At 60.1% G+C, this 20,962-nt stretch overlaps 1 protein-coding gene across 7 annotated transcripts in view; it reads left to right on the forward strand.

The window, feature by feature from the left end:
- The window catches only part of GSE1 (Gse1 coiled-coil protein), a 388,729-nt gene that overhangs the window by 199,970 nt on the left and 167,797 nt on the right, over window positions 1-20,962 (forward strand). For 2 of the 7 annotated variants that reach the window (XM_036924168.2, XM_036924171.2), the window contains exon 1: window positions 17,243-17,562. The exons of the other annotated variants lie outside the window; for them this stretch is intronic. In XM_036924168.2, the coding sequence (XP_036780063.2) occupies window positions 17,520-17,562 (43 nt within the window). In that variant the 5' untranslated portion in view covers window positions 17,243-17,519. Of the gene's footprint in view, window positions 1-17,242; window positions 17,563-20,962 lie in introns of those variants that run through there. 7 annotated transcript variants of the gene reach the window in all.

Consider the following 20,962-nt stretch of genomic DNA (forward strand, 5'->3'; position numbering starts at 1 on the left):
GCCAGCCGGCACAGGCAGCTGCAGAGGGCCAACCTGCGCGGCTTCCCGCCTGCCGTCCACCTGGGCCACCTGGGCAGGTATCAGCCTGCACCCCTGACCCAGGACCCCCCATGCAGAGAGGCCAGCCAAGATTGCCAAGAAGCCTCCCAACCCCCATGCTAGCGCCTGGAGGCCCCTAACCAGGGCTGCCAGGGGTCATTGGCAGCCACTCTGTCTGCAGGCCCCAGCCCCGCTCCCTCACCCAGCCCTGACCCGGATGGTGATTTATGTGGCCACAGCAAAAGGCTACTTGAGGTGGGGCCCAGGGACGGGGGTCAGGACAGCCAGGCGGCGCCAAGGATGAGGGTGGTGGCCTGCCTGTGACCCAGGTGGCTGTCGGGGCATCAGCCCCATCGCAGCCTCCCTGGGGCAAGATGAGGCCTTGATTCCTGCCATCTGGCTCTCCAAGTCTGGGAGGTTGGGGTGCCCCCCCACTGGTTCAAATGGTTGAGTGGGTGCCCCCCCACTGGTTCAAATGGCAGGAGGGGGAGAGACAGATGGTGGTGAGCCTGGAGAGGTACAGGGCAGACTTTGTTCAGAGGCCCTCATAGGGGGGATCTCTCTCTCTCTCTCTCTCCCTCTCTCTCTCTCTCTCTCTCTCACACACACACACACACACACACTCTGCCTCATGTGCACACACACCAGGCGCCATGCTGAGGCACTTTGTAAAATCTGGGCCTGTGTCAGCATGGAGAGCGTGGAGTGGGCTTCTGATAAGCCTTCAGCTCCAGGTTTGCCTGGTGAAGACAACACATGAGCACAGACACGTGTGCAAATGCACATGTGTGCAGAGATCCACAGACAGATATACAGACGTGTGCAGAGGCCCACAGACACACACTCGTACATATGCACTTGCGTGCACACAGTTACACACTCACGCACAGTTATCTCTGGTCACTGGCCTTCTGAGAGGTAGATTCCTTCCCTGGGATTTCAGAGCTGATTCTTTCTCCTGCCAGACAACTGGCTCCCTCTCCACCCTGCCCTGCCCTGCCCCCAGCAAAATCTTTTCCCAGAGGAACCCGCCTCTCTCCCTGCCCTGCCCCCAGTCCTAACCCTAACCCTGGCCTCTGTCTCCCCTCCCGCCCCAGAACCCTTTCTCCTTTGCAGCAGCGGAGGGACCCTTTTGCTCTGCTAGTCCTCCGTCGTGCCTCATGGCTTTTGCACCTGCTGTTCCGGGGGCCTGGTGCTCTTTTCTGCCTGGTATTTGCAGGATTTACTCCCTCATTTCAGGCCTCCATTCATAGGTCACCTCTCCAGGGAGGCCTTTGCTGACCACCCCTCCTTAAAGCAGCCGTTCGGACGCCTCCTTCACGGCTTCATTTCCCTTGTGGCAGCCTTCGGTTGCTGGAAGGATATTAATTGCTTGCTTGTTTGCCCTCCAGCTGCCCCCGTCTCTGTGTCAGCCCCATGGCAGGCAGGACCTTTATCATAGTCTCTGCTGCTTCCCCATTACCTGGAAGAGTGTGGGGTGCTTAGCAGGTGGTTGATAAACGTTCGTTGAATGAATGCACGAGGGCCGTGTGACGGCATCGTCAGCCGGTAAACAGTGGCTGCTGTGCTGGGAAGCAGGAGGTTGAACCCGACTGCAGAGGTAAACTCAGGCTGGTGGTGCGCACCGTCGGGTGCCGAGGGTTCATCCACGCTTGGTGGTCCGCAGAGGGGTGGGGCGTGTCATGCCTCCAGATCTCATACCCGCCTTGAGCCCAGAGGGTGCCCAGGAGTCCCAGCCAGGCAGCCTGTGGGATGCGGACGGTCGCAGCACTGCCTCCTTCCTGGCAGCGGCCGCCCTGCCCAGTGTATTAGTGTCTGGGGCTGCCGTAGCGCACGACCACAGCTTGGGGGCTTAAGACAGCAGACATTAATCCTCTCACAGCTCTGGGGGCCGGGAGCCCGAAATCAAGGGGTTAGTAGCGCTGGCTCCTTCCTGAAGCTCTCGGGGAGGGTCTTTCCTGGCTCTCCGAGCTCCTGGTGGCTCCGGGAGTCCCGTGACTTACGGCCACATCCTTCCTGTCCCCGTGTCTTGTCTCTGTGTCCTCTCCTCTTCCTGTGAGGGCACCAGTCTTTGGTTTCAGGGCCCACCTAGATGCAGGATGATCCCATCTTGAGATCTGTCATTATATCCTCAAAGACCCCATTTCCAAGTTAAGGTCGTGTTCTGAGGTTCCGGGCAGAAGTGGGTGCTGGAGGGACGCCATCCAACCCTGTGTAGCCCCATTTGCTTCCCAGCACCCTGCTGCCTGCCATGTGAGAGCCCCGGTGGCCACCCTGTCCCTGTGAAGATCTGGCATCTCCCTGGGCCACGTCCTGTTGAGGGCACAGGGTGAGCTTTTGTCCAGAGAGCCAAGGACAGGTCTCCCGGTGTGGTCCCAGCAGGCTGGCCACCATGAGCTCCCAGGTGACAAGTGGCTTGATGGTACTTGTCCCCCTTCTACCATGGGAAAGGAGCAGCTGGAGCCTGGAAATCTCAGGTCACTGTTGTCCTGGACAAAGAAGGTCCATGTGACCAGATGTACTGGGGACGTTCCCACAAGGGTCACATATGCAGCGCACGGTCAGGAGTGTGGCCCCTGGCACTTGCCTGCAGGTTCCAGTCCTGGCTCCAGCTGTGTGACCTGGAGCCAGTTTCTTGGCCTCTCTGTGCTGCTTCCCCATCTGTACGTAAGATATTGATGCCTGCCTCCTGGTGTTGTTGAGGGCATGGAATGGAGGAAGTATTTGTAGTGCCCAGATCTAGGTCTGGCCCAAGGTAACATTTATACGTTTACTATTATTATGGACAAAACTATTATTACAAAAAGCACAAACCTAATCTAACTAGGAAGACGAGGCACAGCCTGCACATATGTCCCCCATGGCTACTGCTTTCCTCATCACAAGAGTGGCTGGGACAGTAGGAGCCCTGGGGTTTAGAAGTCGGAGGAACCAGCCCAGCAGGTAAGCGTCAGGCTGGTGACCTTGCCCAGGTTCCTGACCTCTCTGAGCATCAGCCTCCCCTTGTGCTGAGGGGAGATTGTGCCCATTTGCAGCACCCAGAAATAAGGTTTGCCCAAGGCCCAGGGAGACTGCAGTGGAGTGAAGCCTGGAGGGTGGCAGGCAGGTTCTGGGTGAAAGGAGGGCCTTTCCAGGCAACCAGGAAGGCGAAGTCTCAGGAGCTGGGAAGGACTTTGGGGTGGCCAGAGCCTCCGAATCCCATAGGGAGACCTATGGCAGGAAGGGTGCTCAGTCCTTTTCCGGATCAGCCTCCCAGCACCCAGCTGGATCCCCGAGGCGTGTGATGCAGAAGGCCATTCATTTTTATAGCTGCTGAGTCTGGTTTATTTGGAGAGTGGATACCTGGAACAGCCAGGGAGGCAGGTGGGTGGTTCTGGCTGTCGCTTTGTTTCCTGGGCTACAGTCCAGAGGGCAAAGGTCGTGGCTTACAGTGCGCTGGTCCCCATGTCCCCCAGACCTCTGCAGGCTGGGTGGGGTGAAGTCCCTACATATACCTGTGCACATACAGAGACATGCACGCACACACATGCACTGCAGCTGGGGCTCCGTGTCGATGGAAAAGCCACCTTTTCTTGATGCAAACCTGTGGCAGCTCGGAGGGCCTGGAACCAGCGCCTGGCCTCAGGTCTGACCTCTTGTCCAGCATGAGCCTGGGGCCTCCCACCCAGCCTCTGCGTATGTGTTGATACCCATGTTTCAGACGTGGACATGGAGGCTCAGATGCCGTCCTGCCACACACCCCCTTGGTGCTTTCTCTCTGGGACCTTGTCTCAGGAGCCCAGCTGGGCCTCCTGCTTTGCAGAAACTGAGCTCAGTCTCCAGTAGTCTTGAGACAGCTTCTGATTCCTTGGGCTTCCCCCCTGCACGCACGTGGGGAGGCTGCAGGGTGGCTGCCTTTTCTGCACACCGTGCCCTTGATCTTCCCAGGCTTTCTCTTCCAGCCTGCATCGCCCGTGGCACCCTGTGGTGCCTCTTGTTCCGAGCTGCCTGGTGCTGGGCATGGGGTACCACCCCGCAGCCCCCACTGCCCCCTGCCCCCCAGTGGGGCTTCTTGCTGCTTTCCTGTCCCCCAGGAGCACCTGCAATTGGGGGCTCGACACCAGGTGTGGCAGCACCGCCTGCTGCCTGCCCCATCAGCCGCCAGCCTGCAAAGTGAGGGGTTTGTGAGCCCCGGAGGGAGAGAGACAGGACCCCGCGTGCCCTGCGGCCGCCACTCACGGCCCCTCACAGGTGCAGGCCCAGATTCTGTTGAGCTAAGCTGTGCATGGCAGGCGGCTGGCAGCGAGCTGCTGAGCCTTCCAAAGGTAGCAGCCATCTGCACTGTGATAAAAAGCCCCGAGGATGATAAATAGACAAGTCGCACTTTTATTGGATTGCAGTTCGGGAGCAGCCACTTTGGGTTTGGCACCGCGTTAACGACAGATTTCTGCTTCCCTTGCAAGGCCTGGCCTCTCGGGGACGCGCCAGCAGCGGCTCTCTCCTGGCGGGAGGGAGAGCTCCCGCTCCCGGAGGCTGGCCAGCTCCCACCCCCGCCGCCCTGGGGGGCTCCTGCCGGGGCCCATCTCACAGCCCCCTGGGCTCGGGCCCACAGATTCACATCCCAGCTCTGACACCTACTGTCTGTGTGTCTCAGCAGGCCACCTAACCGCTCTGTGCCACGGGGCTCCATCTGTGAAATGGGCAAATAATGGTATTTACCGAACAGGCTTGGGAGGTTCTGTGAGTATCTGCCGGCTGTGTACATAGCATTTGGAATAGCGCCTGGGGTACATACGGTGAGCATTATGTAAATATTAGCTGCGGGTACCCACACCACCACTATCATCATTATTGTTGGCGTCAGTGCCCCCAGGGAGCTTCCCCGGCGAGCAGACGGGAAGAGGGGCCGATCCTGGGGGGGCTTGGCTTTCCCCGGACATGCACCAGGGCCCCTGTTCATCCCTCCACCCACCACGTACAAGCAGGCGCTCTGCAGCCAGACGGCCTGGCCACCTCCCAGCTCCGCCCAGACCAGCTGGGAGACCACGGGCAGCAGCTGCGACGCTCTGTGCCTCGGTTTCCCCAGCTGTCAAAGAGATATGATAACAGAACTTACCTCATAGCGTTGTGGCAATGCTCAAAGGAGGTGACCGCTTTACACTCTGGGACCACCGCCCAGTGCCTAGTGGCACAAAGAGACACAGGCTCTTGGCATTGCTTGTGGTTCCGTTTGGACACGGAGACGCCAAGGCCTCGGGCAGGAGTGAGAAGAGCAGAAGACAAGGCTGAGCGGGTGCCTCCGCTGGCTCATCTGTCAGCTCTCAGCGCACATACTGGTGGGACCTACTGTGCGCCTGGCCCGGAAGGCCTGACGCTCAGCCTGAGAACCAAGGCAACAAGAAGAGGCGGCTCAGGTGCAGCCGGCCTTGTCTGCTTAGCTTCCTGTGTGAGGTTGCACAGGTCAGCCAATCTCTTTGAGCCTCAGTTTCTTCATTTGGCTCCCGCCCCAGGCCTGGCCGCCACTGTCCCCACCTGACCTTTTTTTCTCTGTGCTGGCACACGACTTCCTTTGCTGTCTGCTCCCTCCCCTTTGTCCCTCCCTTCCCCCACCCTGCAGCCCCTCTGGAGCCCTGTTCCTACACATGCACACTCACACACATGCATTTACACAGGTACCTACAATGTCAGGTGCTCTGTGTGTACTGTGTGCCCCTGGCTGGGCCTCTGCGTTCAGCCAGCACACGTGTCAGCTGCCCCAGGCACTGTCCCCATGTGGGCCTCTAACCGTGGGCCTCTACGCCCATGGACCCGCTCAGTCCCCGGGAAGCCAAGCCAGGCTTGTGCCAGCTGTGCCTCAGGGTCAGGGGAGGTCATGGGCGGGAGGGTGCAGCCTCCTCTACCCTCTCCATGGTCCAGACCCTAGGCATGTCCCTTCTGCCCCCACGGAGGATGCTTCCTTCCAGGAGCCATATCAAGAAGGCCCATGTGAACATGTGGCGGCCCAGGGCTTGGGCTCAGACATGCAGGGCTCGAACCCCAGCCTCACCACTTGCTTTGGCTTTCTCATCTGGAAAATGGGGCTGTTGAAAGAACCTACCACTCGGGTGTGCTGAGGGTGTGCACAGGGGTGCTTAGGCCACGCCAGCTGTCCCCACTGCCGGCAGGTGCTTGCTCTGGGCCTGGGTCCCCATTGTGCCTGCACAATGACCCCACGAAGTTGGCTGCCTTCCCACTTCCCAGGTGAGGCGGCCAGCGCTTTGCAAGGCTCAGAGCATTTTTAGCATCATTTAGTAGGTATCTAATGGCAGAAACTAAGTCGAAACCTCATTTCCCCCAGAGCACAATGAGCTTGCAAATGTGTGGAAGAAGAAATGAGACAGGATTTGCGGAGTAAGGCCCAAGCTGGGGTGCCTCCCAGGCACAGCTTTGGGCTGTCTCCACCCAGCCAGTACCCAGCCTTGCCAGCCAAGTTCCAGAGAAGTTAGTAAGCGACTTGCCTGGTGTCAAGCAGCTTCTGTTTCCTGGAGGGACAGACGCTGGGGGCAGCTTCCGATGCCGCGAGCCCTCCTCCGTCTTTGTGTTGGGGACATGAGTACAAATCTTAATGGACGTGAGAAGCACAACTGGCAAGCAAGGGCCTGGGCAGCCTGGTAGCTAGTGGGTGCTGACTCCACAGCGTGGCGCTCCTGTTCCTGCGGCCAGTCTGGGCTCCCGTACAAGCCCCTCGCCCATGGCTTCTTTGGAAGAGGATGGACAGACATCAAGGACCAGATAAGAATGACCCAAGGCTGAGCAGCAGCCTCACTGTGCATTCCAGGAGCTTCGGAAACACAGGCGCAGCCCAGGGATCGTGCAGCAGGCACCTGCGTCTTCCCACAAGCCCTCATCCTGATTCCAAGGTGCGGCCAGGGTGCAGAACCTCTGGTCCTCAGGGGCCTGTGCTCTTTAAACAACTGTCAGATATTGAGCGGTAGCATTTTAAAATCCTGGAGAGCCAACAGCGAGGGAGGAGAGAAGGCAGCATTTATTGAGCACCTGCTGTGTTCCTGGAGACACTCCGGGCACCGGACACACGCACACGTCAGCCCACCTAAGTGGACATGACACCCGGAGAAATAAGGTGGGGCAAACGTGCCCTTTGCCTGCTGGTACTTTCCAAACAGAGCAAGACCCAGAGCTGTGGCCTTTTCCTCCCTTTCTTGTTCACTTATCTGGCGCCACTTCCTCCCTCCATCCGCTGAGCTAATGCAAACTGGCAGGGGGCGGGTGGGGGGGGCGGCTTGTGGGGCACCACTGGCAGCCTGCCCTGTGCCACCCACACCCCTTGCCCCTGCAGCCCCAGGCAGGAAACCACCAACGTGCTCATGGAAGAGGCAGGAGCGGCTGCTGCTAACAGGTGAGCCTTGCCGAGCGCGCCTCTCCCAGGGCCTCCTGGAGAAATCCGTAATGAAGTGCAGCTGCGACCTCCGGTTTCAGGTCAGAAAGGCAATTTCTCATCCCTCCTCACAGCCATTGAGTCGAAAATCCAGGAGCTGTTTGCCTCGCCCGGTGCCCCGGCCCCGGCCCTCACCCTCGGAAGCCTGAGCTTAGGAGGCGGGCATCAATACTGAGGCTGTCAGAGGAAGGCGGCTGGGGTGCGGGAGGGAGCAGGCTGGCAACCGAGCTTCTGCCCCACGGGGCGGCGAGCAGCTGGCCGGCTGCTCTGGGAGATCCGGAGGCTGTTTTTCCTCTCGTTTTAATTGGTCTTTGTGACTCTGATGGCAGGCCCGAGTCACCTAGTGGCAGCGGCCGGCCCACAGCTCCTGCCGAGCACACATCTGAGGCATTCAGGAGGCGCCAGGCAGCTGTTCCCACCTAACTGGATGGTGCTGGGCCTGGAAGGGCCTAGAAAACAAAACCACGGTGGCTGGGAAAACCCAGGGCCCCCCCCCTGGAACAGCGGCCTGTGGCCTGGGTGAGGCAGTGTGGGCACAGGAGAGGGCCCTGGCTTCCAGCTCGGGCCTGTCATGCCACCTTCGGCCACACGGTCACCTGAGAAGCCAGTTTTTGTCAGGCCCGGAGGAAAGGAGGAACATTTGCCAAGCACAGTCGATTGGAAGTACAAGCCGAGCAGTGACTTCGCTGCTGTGTCCTGGGAGCAGGGCTAACGATTCACTCAGTGAACACCAAGTGCCTTGGGGGAGGCCATGAGCCGAGTGGCGCTAGGTGGGGGCGGTAGGGTCAACCTGCCTGGCTTTGCAGCCCTGCTGTGTGACCTTGGAGAAAGGCCTCTCTGACCCTGCTTCCTGGGCACACTGCAGGGCTTGGATTTGAAGAGCCACTTGGAGAAGCTAATCATACTGTGGAATACAAAAAGGTGTGTGGCCTCTGGCAGATCAATCGCCAGTATCCCCTGCCCCCCTTCCTGCCACCAGGACACCCAGCTTGGCTTGCCAAAGGAGGGCAGGGCCTCAGGCACAGCAGCCCCCTCCCTTCAGCCCCCTGGCAGAGAATCTGAGCTGTGCCCAGCCCCCACATCAGTCACAGTGCACTTTGTGGCCAGCTCTACTGTGGACACCTCATGTATTTTTTTAAATCAGATTATCAGGATATAACTGGTATGCAATGATAGTCACCCTTTAAGTATGCTGTTTGATAAGTTTTCACAAATGCTTACAGTGCTGGGACCACCACCAGGAGATACAACCTCCCCCAGCCCAGAAAATTCTGTCATGTCCCTTTGCACAGCCATCTCCCTGGGCCACCCTCCCAACCCTGGAACCACGATCTGTTTTCTGACCCTGTAGCTTTGCCTTTTCTGGAACATCACTCAGAGTAAAGCTTTCGTGTCTGGCTTCCTTCCTCAGCACGCTGCTGTTGAGGTCCACCCAGCTGGTGTGCATGCACGGCTGCCGAGCGCTGTTCCGACGTGTAGACGCGCCGCACTGCTTTCTCTGTTCACCCCTGGTTGGACGTGACGGTTTTACTTTGCATGTTCTAATTTTTCCACAACCGTCTTAGCTCGGGCTGCTGTGATTACAAAATGCACAGACTGGGCAGTTTAAACAACAGCATTATTCTGAGCTCGAAGAATAATGGTGGTCTGAGCTCGAAGCACCAGCTCTTGCTGAGGCCGCTTCCTGGGGCAGACAGCTGCCTTCTGGCCGAGACCTCACATGACTTCACTGGGCACTTGCAAAGAGAGGGTCTTCTGTCCCCGTTTCTTAGGACACTGATCCCAACATGGGGTTCCACCCTCATGACCTCATCTAAACACAGTCAACTCCTAAAGGCCCCTCTGAATACCTTGGCATGGGGTTCTCAGGGCTTCCATGGATGGATTTGGGGGGACACATGTTCAGTCCATAAGAACCACTCAGCGATCCCGTGAAGGATCCAGGCAGGGGCATCCTTCACTCTGACGGTGGCTCGGAAGCCCAGCCCCCTCCTTGCAGGCCACGCGGCCTGAGAGGCTGGAGAGCGGGCCCTTCCCTGCCTGCCTTTCTCGCCTTTCCTGGTGCCCGGAGAGACCAGGGCACATGTACCCTAAGCAGGAGGTGTCTGTACCGCGCAGCCCCATCTCCCAGTGTCAGGCCCAAACGGCTGAAGATGCCTCTTGGTCACTGCCAGAGACTGGTGGATTTTAATAAAATGATGGGAGCACCTAAGCAGTTTGCCATCCTGGCCTGTGCCGAGCCCTGCAATTAAACTGATGCTGTCCTGAGAGTCAGGCTCTCTGACTGCATCTCTGATGTGGTGGTGCTGGACAGCCCTGCCAGCAGGGCTGTTTGTTTATTTACCCAATTTCCCCAGCTGGGACACACGGGGAGGGTGGGGATATGGGGTAATTAACGAGGTGGTAAGCCCGGATGTGGCCTCATGTGCTCCTGCCCCGACCACCCAGCTCTCCCTCTGGTCCTGGCGGCTCCAGGAATCACCAGAAGTTTGTAAAAATGCTGATGCCAGACCGCCCCTCCCCCGGGGTACTGATGGAGTGATCTGGGACTGTGGCCAGGCCATTGGGATTTTTCAAAGCTCCCCCAGGTGAGTGTGACTGGCAGCCCCTGGCCTAAAGGAAACAGTCTTCTGGAGGCCCAGTTGGGAGCTGCCTCGTTCCCTGGACTCACTTGGCTCCTGTGGGCACAGGCTGTTCCCACCTGAAGGCCTGGGGTCATCTTACGGGCCCACAGAATCCTGCAGAAGCTCTGAGCACATAGACCCTCAGGAGAGACGTTGCCAGAGAGAAACCGCTGGTGGGCAGGACTCTGGGTGTCTTTACGGGCAGCACCCCGGCGTTTTCTGTTTATTTTGTTGACAAACATTCACTGAGTACTCCTCTGCCTGGAAGTCCTGCTGGGGCCTGGTGGGTGGGGACCCCTGCCGGGGGCCTGGGGGCTGCCTGTGTGTCGGGCTTCGTGCCCCCCCCCCAAAGGGGTGCTCACCACCGCTGGTGTGCTGCTGGGCAGACTGGCAGGGCCTCCTGGGCCTGAGCACCACTCTGTTAGATGGGGTGGAGGGGCATCACCGCAAAGCAGCCCTTCTGTTCCCACGCTGGATGAAGGTTCTGGATTTGGGGATCTATGTAGCTAATGGGGCTGGGAAGGAAGCCCACCAAATGGGGCATGGGGACCTGGGTCTCTGCCCCGCCCTCTCTGCAGCCCCTCCTCAGAGGCTATACCACCGCTCCCAGAACGGGCGCAGAGCCCTGGACGCTCAGGCGCGCCAGGTGTCTGATAATTATGATTCACTGCGAAAGGGAAGCTGCCCGGGGCCACGGGCTGCTTGGTGGGGCTGGGGCCCGAGCTCAGTGTGAAGTCAGTGGGTAGGGGTGAGGCAGGTCCTGGCTGGTGGCCCCCCACGGGCCGAGGTGGCTCCTGGGGCCCCAGCTGCTGGAGGCTGTGGTTGGCCTCTGTCCCTCGCTCCCCGCAGGCAGCCCCCTGAGGCTGAGCTCAGACAGGACAGTCAGTACTGGGGTCGAGAGCCCGGGGGGCCCGGGAGAGAGGGTGGCTCTCGCCTTTCCTGTGAGAGACCCTACCCAAATCCCTTTCCTGCCCATCCCTAACTTTCCTCACCTACAAAATGAGGCCACACCCCACCCTGATCTGGGAAGACCCCTGACACACATCTGACTGGGGAAGGCCCTGAGGGCAGGCCCCACCTGCTTGGTGCCTCTCTCCAAAGCCCACGTGCCCCGCAGAACCACTCGTGGCTGCCCAGGCCTGTCGTCCTGGCCTGGAAGCTCGGGGTCAGCCCAGGCCTGCTAGGAGCCAAGTCGCGCACCTCCTGCCCCTCTCTCAGGCTGAAATGTCCTTCCCACCCACGGCACACATGCACACACGACCCCTGTGGATCAGGCCCTGCCCTGTGCACCTTACAAACATGAATGAACTTGTGTCATCCTCACAGCCACCCAGCAAGGGGCTGCTTGTAGTGTCTCCCCATTTTCCAGGTGAGGAAACAGGCCCGGAGCACCTAATGACTCTCCCAAGGCCACACCACTGCCAGGTAGCAGAGCTGGGGTCTGAAGCTGGGCATCTGGCCCCGGCCCGCCTTGGCTTGGTCCAGAGGAAGCTGGCGTCCCGCTGAGTCAGCACGGTCCTGGCTTGGTGGAAGGTCACCAAAGGGGAGGATGGTATTTTGGGAGGTGCTGTGTGCCAGACCCACGGAGTCGGGCATGTGGTGCAGAGGGAGTCTGCCGTCAGCACGCTCCTTGTCTGATCTGGGGCACGAGTGGGGCTGGGGATCAGGATGGCGCGAGGTGGGGTACAGGAGAGGGCCTCCCAGGGAAAAGGCCTGGAGGGGGGCCCCATCAAGCTAGTTCTGGAGGAGCGGGGGCCCCACCCACCTCGGCCACCCTTTGCCTCCCGTTCTGCTCTAGAATTTCCAAACTTCCTGTACCTCCCGCAGCACAGGGCCCACTGCACACCACCGTGAGGTGACAGCCGGTGGGGTGGGGACCAGGACCCACAGACAGGGAGGAGCCGGTTGGTCGTTTTTCTGCTCTGCCTTCCGCGTGTTCCTGAAGGACTCGAGGCAGCTTAGTGGTATTTACAGGAGGCTAGCTGGCATCCGGAGGTGGGAAGATTGCAGCAGGAGAGTGCTGGCGTCCTGAGGCCTGCTGGGAGGCCGTGGGAGGAACCCAGGCTGCCCTGGAGGGGGGAGCCTGCCCTGGGGACGCCTCCAGGAGGGACCACGGGACAAGCTGCGTTTCCAAAGAAGATCCCATCCTGCCATTCACCACCTGAAGACAGAAACAGGTCCTTTGCCGCTGAATCACGGTGAAGCCCTCCCAAGCTGACCGGGGCTCCCACGGCCTCCTCTGAGGAAGACTCTGCCAGCTGGGCTCAGAGGCGTCTTCTGATAAATGAGCCTCCAAAGTCAGTGTCCTAGGCTTGCCGCCAGCCCAGGGCGGCCAAGGAGGTGCGCCATGGCTCCCCAGCTCTCCTCTGAACCCGAACAAAGGGCAGCTGGGTTTGTGCAGGGCAGGCGGAGAGCGTGGGGAGTGGGGGAGAGGGCAGGCCCCGGCAGGGCTCAGCTGGGAAAGGTCAGGACCCCACAGCCGGCAAGACAAGGGGTGGGAGGGGGAGAGTGCCAGATGCAGGGGCCGGCCAGCCTACGCCGGGAGGCCTGCTCTGCAGCTGCAGCCTGGCCACCAACCCCAGGAATCTGGCAGCCCCAGTGGGGAGGCAACCCCTGACCTGGGAAGAGGACACAGGTCACTTGGGTTTCATTCCTTGCCGTCTCCCTCACAGCTATGAAATGTGTCATCATCCCAGGGCCTGGCAGTCCTAGGCTCCAGCAAATGGGGAGCAGGGTGAGGGCAGGGGTGCTCCTCCAGGGACCCCGGGCCATCTGCATGTGGCCTTCCTAACCCACCACCCACGTGAGCAGGCCAGAGAGGTCTTCACGCCCCGCCGAATGAGATGCGGGGAACTCCACCCCAGCCCCCGGGCATCCAGCTCCGTGTAGCTGGGCAAGGGGATGGCATGGGGTTAGGAGCCCACCCCCCTGAACCCCCAGACTGAGAACATGACCCAAGGCTTGGTGCTGCCCCTGGCTTCCCAAGAGCATTAATAACAGGGACATGTTCGTGAAGCCCTCCCTGTGCACTGGCTCTGCTCTGAGCCCTGTCTACGCCGTCATGACAAAGGTCAGCACTGCGGACCCCACTGACAGATGAGGAGGCACCATGTTTCTGTAGCAGGGTGGCGTTCAGGTTGGCCTGTGTCATTTCTCGTCCTTTGAGGGGCTCTAAGACTCCCCTCTCACTGCTGTCCACCTCTCCGTCTTCTGCTTGGTTAGTGGTTTCTAATGATACATGTGTTCATTCACCCTGGAGTTCAGCACTGGGGCCAAGTCCAGAGGCAGGCGAGGTAGGGGGCCAAACCTGGCCACCCCAAACACCGCCCCTGTGCCTTTCTGTTCTGTCTGTACCTGCACCTGGGAACAGGCGGGCATCAAGCATGTCTCCCGTGGCCTGCTTGTAAGAGTCTGCTGTCTGGGAGGTCGTATTTCCCGTCTGTGCTCTCAGGGTGGGAACGGCTCTTCCTAGGAAAGGGATTTGGAACTAGGAGGACAGGCTTTGGGAGACAGCAGGCTGACCCTGGCAGAGCTCCACCAGCCCTCGTAGGTCCTTCGTGTGTGTTGGAAGGAGCCTTTTCCAGGCAGCCATAACCCGTACCCAGGTGTGTGCTGATGAGCACAGGGAGAGCTGGGTCTCAACTCCCACTTGCCATTTCATCCAGATGCTCTTGTGCAGTGAACCACTTGGACTGCTGTATTTAGCCACCCTGCTCCCAGGGCTTTTATTGGCTCCCATTATCACTACCCCAGTTGGCTGCTGAGGCTCAGAGCACATACCCCATACTACGCAGCTGCCCCTTCACCCTGGGGAGACCAGGGTGCTCATTTCCACTGCCCTCTTGTTCTTTTGCCCAGGTGCTTACTGGGGCTTGGCTAACTCACGCCTGGGGGTCGCTTGGAGCCAGATGCTAAGAGGTCATTTAGCCTGGTGTGACCACTGTACGGATGAGAACACTGAGGCCCTGCGCGTAGGTGTGGCCTTGGGTGAGTCCTTGTTAAGACTGTTTCTTGTCCCCAGCAGCTTTCTCCTTCGTCAAAAACACTTGCTATATACAGGGCCGCCCTTACAGGTGAGGGCACTTCCCCACGCTCACACAGTGGCATTAACAGCTCACCTGAGTCTACACTCCTGTGCCTGACATGAGGCTTAGCCGCTGTCTGCTCTAAGCAGCCTTTCCAACAGTTCCCACCAGGCAGCAGACCCCACAGTTCCCTGTGACCCTGGTCTCGTCCCTGTGGGATGAAGTGGGGGGAGCCTCTAGGAGCCCCCACAGGACACACCTTTACCCAGTTCCTGGCCTCTGGCCTCCTGTCCCCGTGCCTGCTCTGCACCTGATAAGTGAGGCCCCACCGCGTGAGGAGAAGCCAGCTGTACCTCACGCCCCCCCAGCCACGTCCCCGGACCAGACGTTTCTCTGAGCCAATCTAGTCTGAAATACCAAGAATGTTCAAGGTCAGACACACTGGCCCGCGGACAGTGTGTGTCCCTAATCCTTAGAGCAGCTGTTCTCAGCTCTGGCTGCACATTGGAACCACCTGAATTCTAGATTTATTGATGCTTCCTATCCCCAGAGATCCTGATACATTGGTGAGGGGTGGGGCCCCAGCCTGGTATTTTTAAAGCTCCCTGGGTGGTTGGCATGTCCAGCAGTGATGAGAACCATCCTCACACCGATGCCCATGCCCATGGGAAGAACACTGGACTATTTGGATCTGAAACCTAGTTGTTTGCTAATCTGCAGAACAATGGGAAGAAACCCCTAATAAAATGCAGTGTAAAGCCCAACACTTTGTTTCAAAATGCAAAATGATAATCAGAAGATGGGGGACTTGACTTGGTAGGACTTGGGGTACAGGAGGCCTCGACTGCTACGGGTGGGGCAGGGCCAGCAGTGAGCTCTCCCAATGCCTGTTGGGAGGTAGTAAGCGATGGGAGGATGGTGGGTACATGGGCAGTTCTGGTCCTGTGGGCCTGAACTTTATTCAGGAAACATGTTGACAAACCAAGGAACATTCCAGAACCCAGGACTGTGATGAGGACTGAGCTGAAGAAACCAGGGGCAGGGGGAGAGCCTGCTGGAACAGAGCAGACCCCGGGAGCTGTGAAAGCCGTGAGAGCCGTCTGCAAATATCTGAGGTCTGGGGACATGGCAAGGGCTTGCCCACGGGGTACAAGTTGTGTGATTTCAGCTATCTCCAGGAAGCAATTCTAAGGGAGCAGTCCCAGCCCGGCGCCAGCCCCCTGGGAGGGCAGAGCCAGGAGGAGGCCCAGCCGTTCCCTGGGCAAGTGCCTGGGACGCGTGCTGAGCTGGGCTTCCTTGGATAGTGTTTCCAGGGGCATTTGCCTGAGCGTGGGCCTCGCTTAGCCAGACAGCCGGGGCTGGAGGATTCCTTGTGGGGAGCCGCCCTGTGCTTTCAGGGTGTGGAGCAGCATTTCTGGCTGCCACCCACTAGATGCTAGTAGCACTCCCCCCACCCTGCATTGGGACATCAAAAATGTCCTCAGACATTGCCAAATACCCCGGCGGGGCAAATATCACCCCCTGCCCCACTGAGAACCGGCCTGGAACAATGGCTCTCCATGCCGACTGCACACAGGAATCCCCCTGGGTGCTTTAGCTAGTACTGACGCCGGGTCCACGCCCGGAGGTGTGATATCATTGGTCTAGGGATGGCCCCACAACCTGGGGGTGCGTGTGCGTGTGTGTGTGTGTGTGTGTGTGTGTTAGTGTAAATTGCAGCATGTGGTTCTAATAAAGAGCAACGTTTGAGACTAGACTTTCTCAAACTTGAGTCATCATCAGAATCACCTGGCTGGTGGCTCCAACTAGCGCCCCAATTTAATTAGAATCACCTGGAATTCTCAGGCTCAGGCAAGCGTGGGAAACACAGCCCTGAGTGTCCATGAGCCCCTTGCGGCCTGAGGCTCCGGGATTCTGAGCTGAAAGCCCAGCTAGCTAGCCTCGCCGGGACCCCCTGTGCCTGCCCCTGGGCTTCCTCCTGGCCAGCACCCCTCCCTGTTCTCTCTTCCATCCCAAGGTCTGGGCCCCCCCCGCCACCTCACCTCAACCATCTTCTCCCCCGAGACTTTATCCCAGCCCCCCCGCCCCTCCACCGGCTCCGGGGAGCCCGCCCGCAGCCCGGCGCCCCCTCCTTCCTCGCCCTCCGCGCCGGCTTGATTTAGTGGGCGTTGGAGGAGAAAGGCATCTGGAGAGTCGCTCAGAGCCTCTGCTCGCCAGCACTTACCTGGGAAGGGGAGGCCGGCGGCCCCGGGGAGGGGGCTGGGCCGTCAGGAACACACCTCTCTGCCCCGGAGGGGCTTGGCAAGCCCGCCATCGTCGCAGCGCTCTGCAGGTCGGCACCACAGGCTACAAGCGCCCCCTGCCCCCAGCGCCCACCGTGGGGGCTGCCCCTTCCTGCCGGCCGCGCCGCGGTGGAGGGGGAGGTTAGGGGAGGACGAGAGAGGCCGCAGCCGTGGCTCCTGCGGGCGGCAGTCCGCCCCGTGCAGCCCTAAGCCGCAGCGCCCAGAGACCCCTGGTTTGGGAGAGATGTCAGGGGCAGTAGAGGCATCCTGCGGCTGCTAGCGGATCAGTGGGGGCCAGGGAGCCCCCCCCCCCCCGCTCCTGAGCGTTTGGTTGTTTGCCTGCCCTCCTCTTCTGGTGCCTGTCCGCCCCCCCCCCTCCTCCTCTCTGATGAAAAATACAAAAGAAAAACGCGCCGGTGCCCAGGTCTGGGGAGCCCCAGCCCGCGGGGTGGTGAAATGAAAAGCGGCCCCAATTAGAGGCTTTGGTTCTGCGAACTTGATGCTCGGCACTTGAACTGTCACGGCGGAGCCTTAATTAGCAGCGGCGGGGGAGAGGTCAGGAACAACTCGGCAGTCTTGACAAGCGCGTTATCAAGTGCAGGGGAGCGGGCGGGGCCGCCGGGGAGGGGAGGAGGGCGAAGGGGCGCCGCGGCGCGGGAGGCGGCGGGGAGGCGGCCGCCCCAGCCCCGCGGGAAGGGAATAAAATGGTCGCTGCGCGGCGGCCGCGCAGCCCCGGCTGGTGGTGCGGGAAGCCTCCGGCGAGGGCGCGCGGGCAGCGCGGGGCGGCGTGAGAGGCCGCTCGCTCGGCCCCCAGGCGCCCGGACCCTCCCCCCGGCGCCTCCCCCGGTCCCTGCAGCGGGCAGGGCGCGCGGAGCGCGACGCCAGGACTCCCCGGCTGCTCCGGACCTGCCGGGAGTCCCGGGGCTCCTCCCCGACTCGGGGGTCATTCCCGGCTGCCCCGCGGCCCGCTCAGCCGTCTCTGGCACCTCCCTGGGTCCCCAGCCCCCAGCACGCAGCGGGCCCGAGGGCGCGCTTGGACGCCTCCGCAGTGACCCCCGCACCCACGGCGCTGGCGATGCTGGGAAGCCCCTCCTAGAGCGCCCTGGGGCTCCGCCACCCGGCGGGGAGGCACAACATGCTCGGCATGAAGACCTGGTCGTCCCTGCTCCAGAACCTCAGTAAGTGCCGGGCTAGCTGCCCGCAGAGAGGGAGGGGGGAGGGGCCGGGGATGGAAGTTTCCAGAGCGCGCCGCCCACCCCGCCCGGCCCTCTGACCCCAGATTACCTCCAGGTCATGCACGTGCTCCCCAGGCGCACCGCCTGTATCCTCGTCACCCTGTCAACTCAGAAGAGAGGGCCATCGATTTCTTTTTTAAGTAGAAAAGCTCCATCTGCCTGCCTGTCTGGCAGCGCCCGGGGCACGTCCAGGGCCTGGGGGACGAGAACGATGGAGAACCGCCTTCAGGTTTCGTCCAGGCGAGGGGGCCTGCCTGTACCAGCTTTGCTGCTGCGCTCTCGTGACTGGGGAGCAAGCTGGGCTAGGAGTGTTGGCCCTGGCTGGGCCTTCTGTGCCAGCAGGAAATCAGGGGACAGATCCAGGACCAAAAAATGGTGGGGAGCGCTCCGCCCCCTTTTGCCCACAGGTGGGGAACAAGGGTGGGATGTGTGGCTTAAACTGTGTTCACTGCAACTTGTCCCCTTTCCAAGCTGTGCTAGCATCTCCCTGGGTCCTTGGTGAGGGAGAACTTTCTACAGTGCTGACGCGGTGACCTCGAGTTGCTGGTGCAGTAGCCAGGCAGGGGGGTAAGAAGCGTCAAGGAGGTGCTGTGGACAGTACCCCCATCAGTCCCTGTTGGAGAGGGTTAAACAGGACTCAGTCTCGGGGCACCCTGCAAGCCTATGTGGAAGGTGGCATTAGGCAGGGCAGGTTCCCCAGATCCTCAGTTGGGAGAGAGAGCTTCCTTCTGGGTGGCTCTGGAGGAGGAGGAGGGTGGGACACTGGCAGCAGAGCAGTTACCCCTCCCATTAAAGGTGGGACATCCCTGCCTCCAGGCATCTCTCCAGGGAAGAGAGGAGAGGCCACCTCCCCAGCCCCACCGTCCCCTCGCCCACGCCCACAGCTGGGTCTCCCGGGCCCTCCCCGCATCTCACCTTCCTGCCAGCCTGCGTCCCTCCATGTAAGCCTCTGCCTGTTTGAACTGTGGCTTTTAAAGCTTTTTGCCTTTGGAGAACCCAGGGGGGTAGAATCGCTTGTGGAGAGGTTGTGAACAGTTGATGATTATAGTCCAGCGGGTAGAAAGAGCTTAAAACAAATCCCCATCCATCAGATGTCGGCTTAGGCGGTTTCTGGAGCGCTCCTGGGGGTGCGGGGCGGGGTGGGGGAGGCGCTTTTCCTTCCAGCCGCTGGAGCCTGCCACACCCCTCTCGTGCAGGTGCTCGGTGGCCACGCCCCTCTCCTAGGCCCCTGGTCACACTTCCTTCTGGGGCTGGTGTTCGGTTCAGAGGACCTTGTCACGTGGGGAGCTGGCAGTTCTAGAAGGCCCCTCGCCAGCGGTGTGCCCCTGGCCAGGCTACATGGCACCTCAGCACCTCAGTTTCCCAGCGTGTACAGGGAGGGCAGTCAAGGGGTGGCTGTGTCCTTGCGCTGCCGCAGGCTGAGGTCAGTCCCAGGCTTCCGCGACAGGTGAAGCTGCCTCCTTGGAGCTGTAAGGGCCATGCTTTGTCGCCGGTGAAGGGACCTGCATGAAGAAGAGCTGGATCAGCTGCCAGCCTCTGCAAGGAGCCCCTGCCGGGCAAGCCAGGGCTCACTGTGCTCAGGCACTGTCTCTTGCCTGTGGTCAAGCCTTGGGCCTCACGGCAGCCTCGGAAGTAACAGGTGCTGGCTTGTGTTTGCAGGTGAGGGAACCGAGGCTCAGAGAGGTTGAGCTCACCGTCAGGGTCACACAGCTGGTGAGATGGCATGGGGAGAGGCAATGGGAGCCCAGGTGGTCCTGCTCCAGGGCCACATCCCTGGCCATGGCTGCTGGGTACCTCTTCCTCCAGCTCTAGAGAGGTCAGGTCACTCGACCCCATAGCAGTTTGGGCTAGCCCTTTGCTGCCTGCAGGGTGCAGCCATTGGGTGAGAAGTCAGGGTCCTCTGTGGCCTGCCCCCTACCACCTGTTTCCATCCCAGCAGTCCAGACAGCCGAATCCCGTGTCTTGTCTTTATCCCTGTCTCTGTTCAGCGCCTGGGCCTCCAGGGAGGCACAGAGCATAACCACCAGGAGCGGGTTGGGGCAGGTAATCTCCGTGCCAGACTGATGAGGGGGGTGGGCTTTCCTCCTCAGAATAAAGGCATCTGCCCTGGTGGTAGCAGTGACTGCCTGTTGTTATTTTCCTCCCCTTTCTGGCTCCTTTCTGCCATGTCCCCATACCCGAGGCCTAGCTTAAAAGCCACCTCCTCCAGGAAGCCTTCCAGTTCCCACCCAGCCATATGTTATCTCACCTGCCCCTTCCTGTTCTCGTGGCCCTGTTTACTAGGTGGACTTCTAACCTTTGTACCTATTTTCTCTGTCCTGTTAGATGTCATGAGGAAAGATCCTTTTCATTCTCACCCTGGAGTCTCCCAAGGTGTTGAGTACGTGGTAGGTGCTCCACAGATGCTTATCGGGTGCATAGAGGGTATCTGTTTTTCTGGCCAGACCGTCCGGTGTTTAGTCCCACTTCCTCCGTGTTCACTGGGTGCTTGGCTCTGATGAATTTGGGAATATCATCTCAAGTTGATGTGGACCCTCTGGGGGTCTTCACAGGGTTTCCAAGCCCCGTGGGTGATGAGGCCCAGCCCTGGAGGCTCTGTCCTTGGGGCCAGGAGGGCAGCCTCGCACCTGGACAGCCAGCCAGGTGTGGGGAGGCCGCAGCAGTCCCTCGGGGGACCATGTGGTCGGCTGTGGAAAGAATGTAGGGTGGATTGCCTCTAAAGCCAGGTCAGGCTTGGGGCTCGAGGTCAGGTCACGCTGCTGGGACAGGGTGCTGTCACTGTGTGTTAGGTGAGGGGCTGGGGCAGCTGAGACCCAGCCTTGGTTGTGAGATTATTCCCAAAGCACAGTTCCAGGGAACCACCTGGAGGAGGCTCCTCCCCTGAGAGTCCGTGGCCTCAGAGGAGGGCGGGGGTGGGGGTGGGGGTGGCATCATTTGTGTCTTTTGTCTTTCTGTAAGTGAACCAGGTTTGCAAATGGGATTTTCTCTATTAAAATAAAAAAAAAAGAAAACCCTCTAGAGACCCTCAGCCAGAAAGGATGAGACAAATTAAGAAGTGGGACTGAGCAGGTGGTTTAATGGCCAAGTTCTGGGCTCAGCACAGTCTTGAGCAGCCAGGTGGGAATGCGGGGCCTTCGCTAGTTAGGGTGGGGCACCTGCGTCTCTGCTGTTGCCTGTCTGCCTGTTAGGAGCACCGGTCTGGAGTCAGATGGCCTGGGTTTGCATCCTGGACCTGCGTCTTACTGGCTGTGTGTCCTTGGGCAAGACACTTACTCTCTCTGTGTCTCAGTTTCTTTGTCTATGAAAGGGCAAATAATAGCATCTGTCTTGTTGCAAGTAGCCA

The sequence above is a fragment of the Manis pentadactyla genome, chromosome 15 (genome assembly GCF_030020395.1).
Source record: "Manis pentadactyla isolate mManPen7 chromosome 15, mManPen7.hap1, whole genome shotgun sequence".
In the NCBI taxonomy this organism is placed as follows: domain Eukaryota; kingdom Metazoa; phylum Chordata; class Mammalia; order Pholidota; family Manidae; genus Manis; species Manis pentadactyla.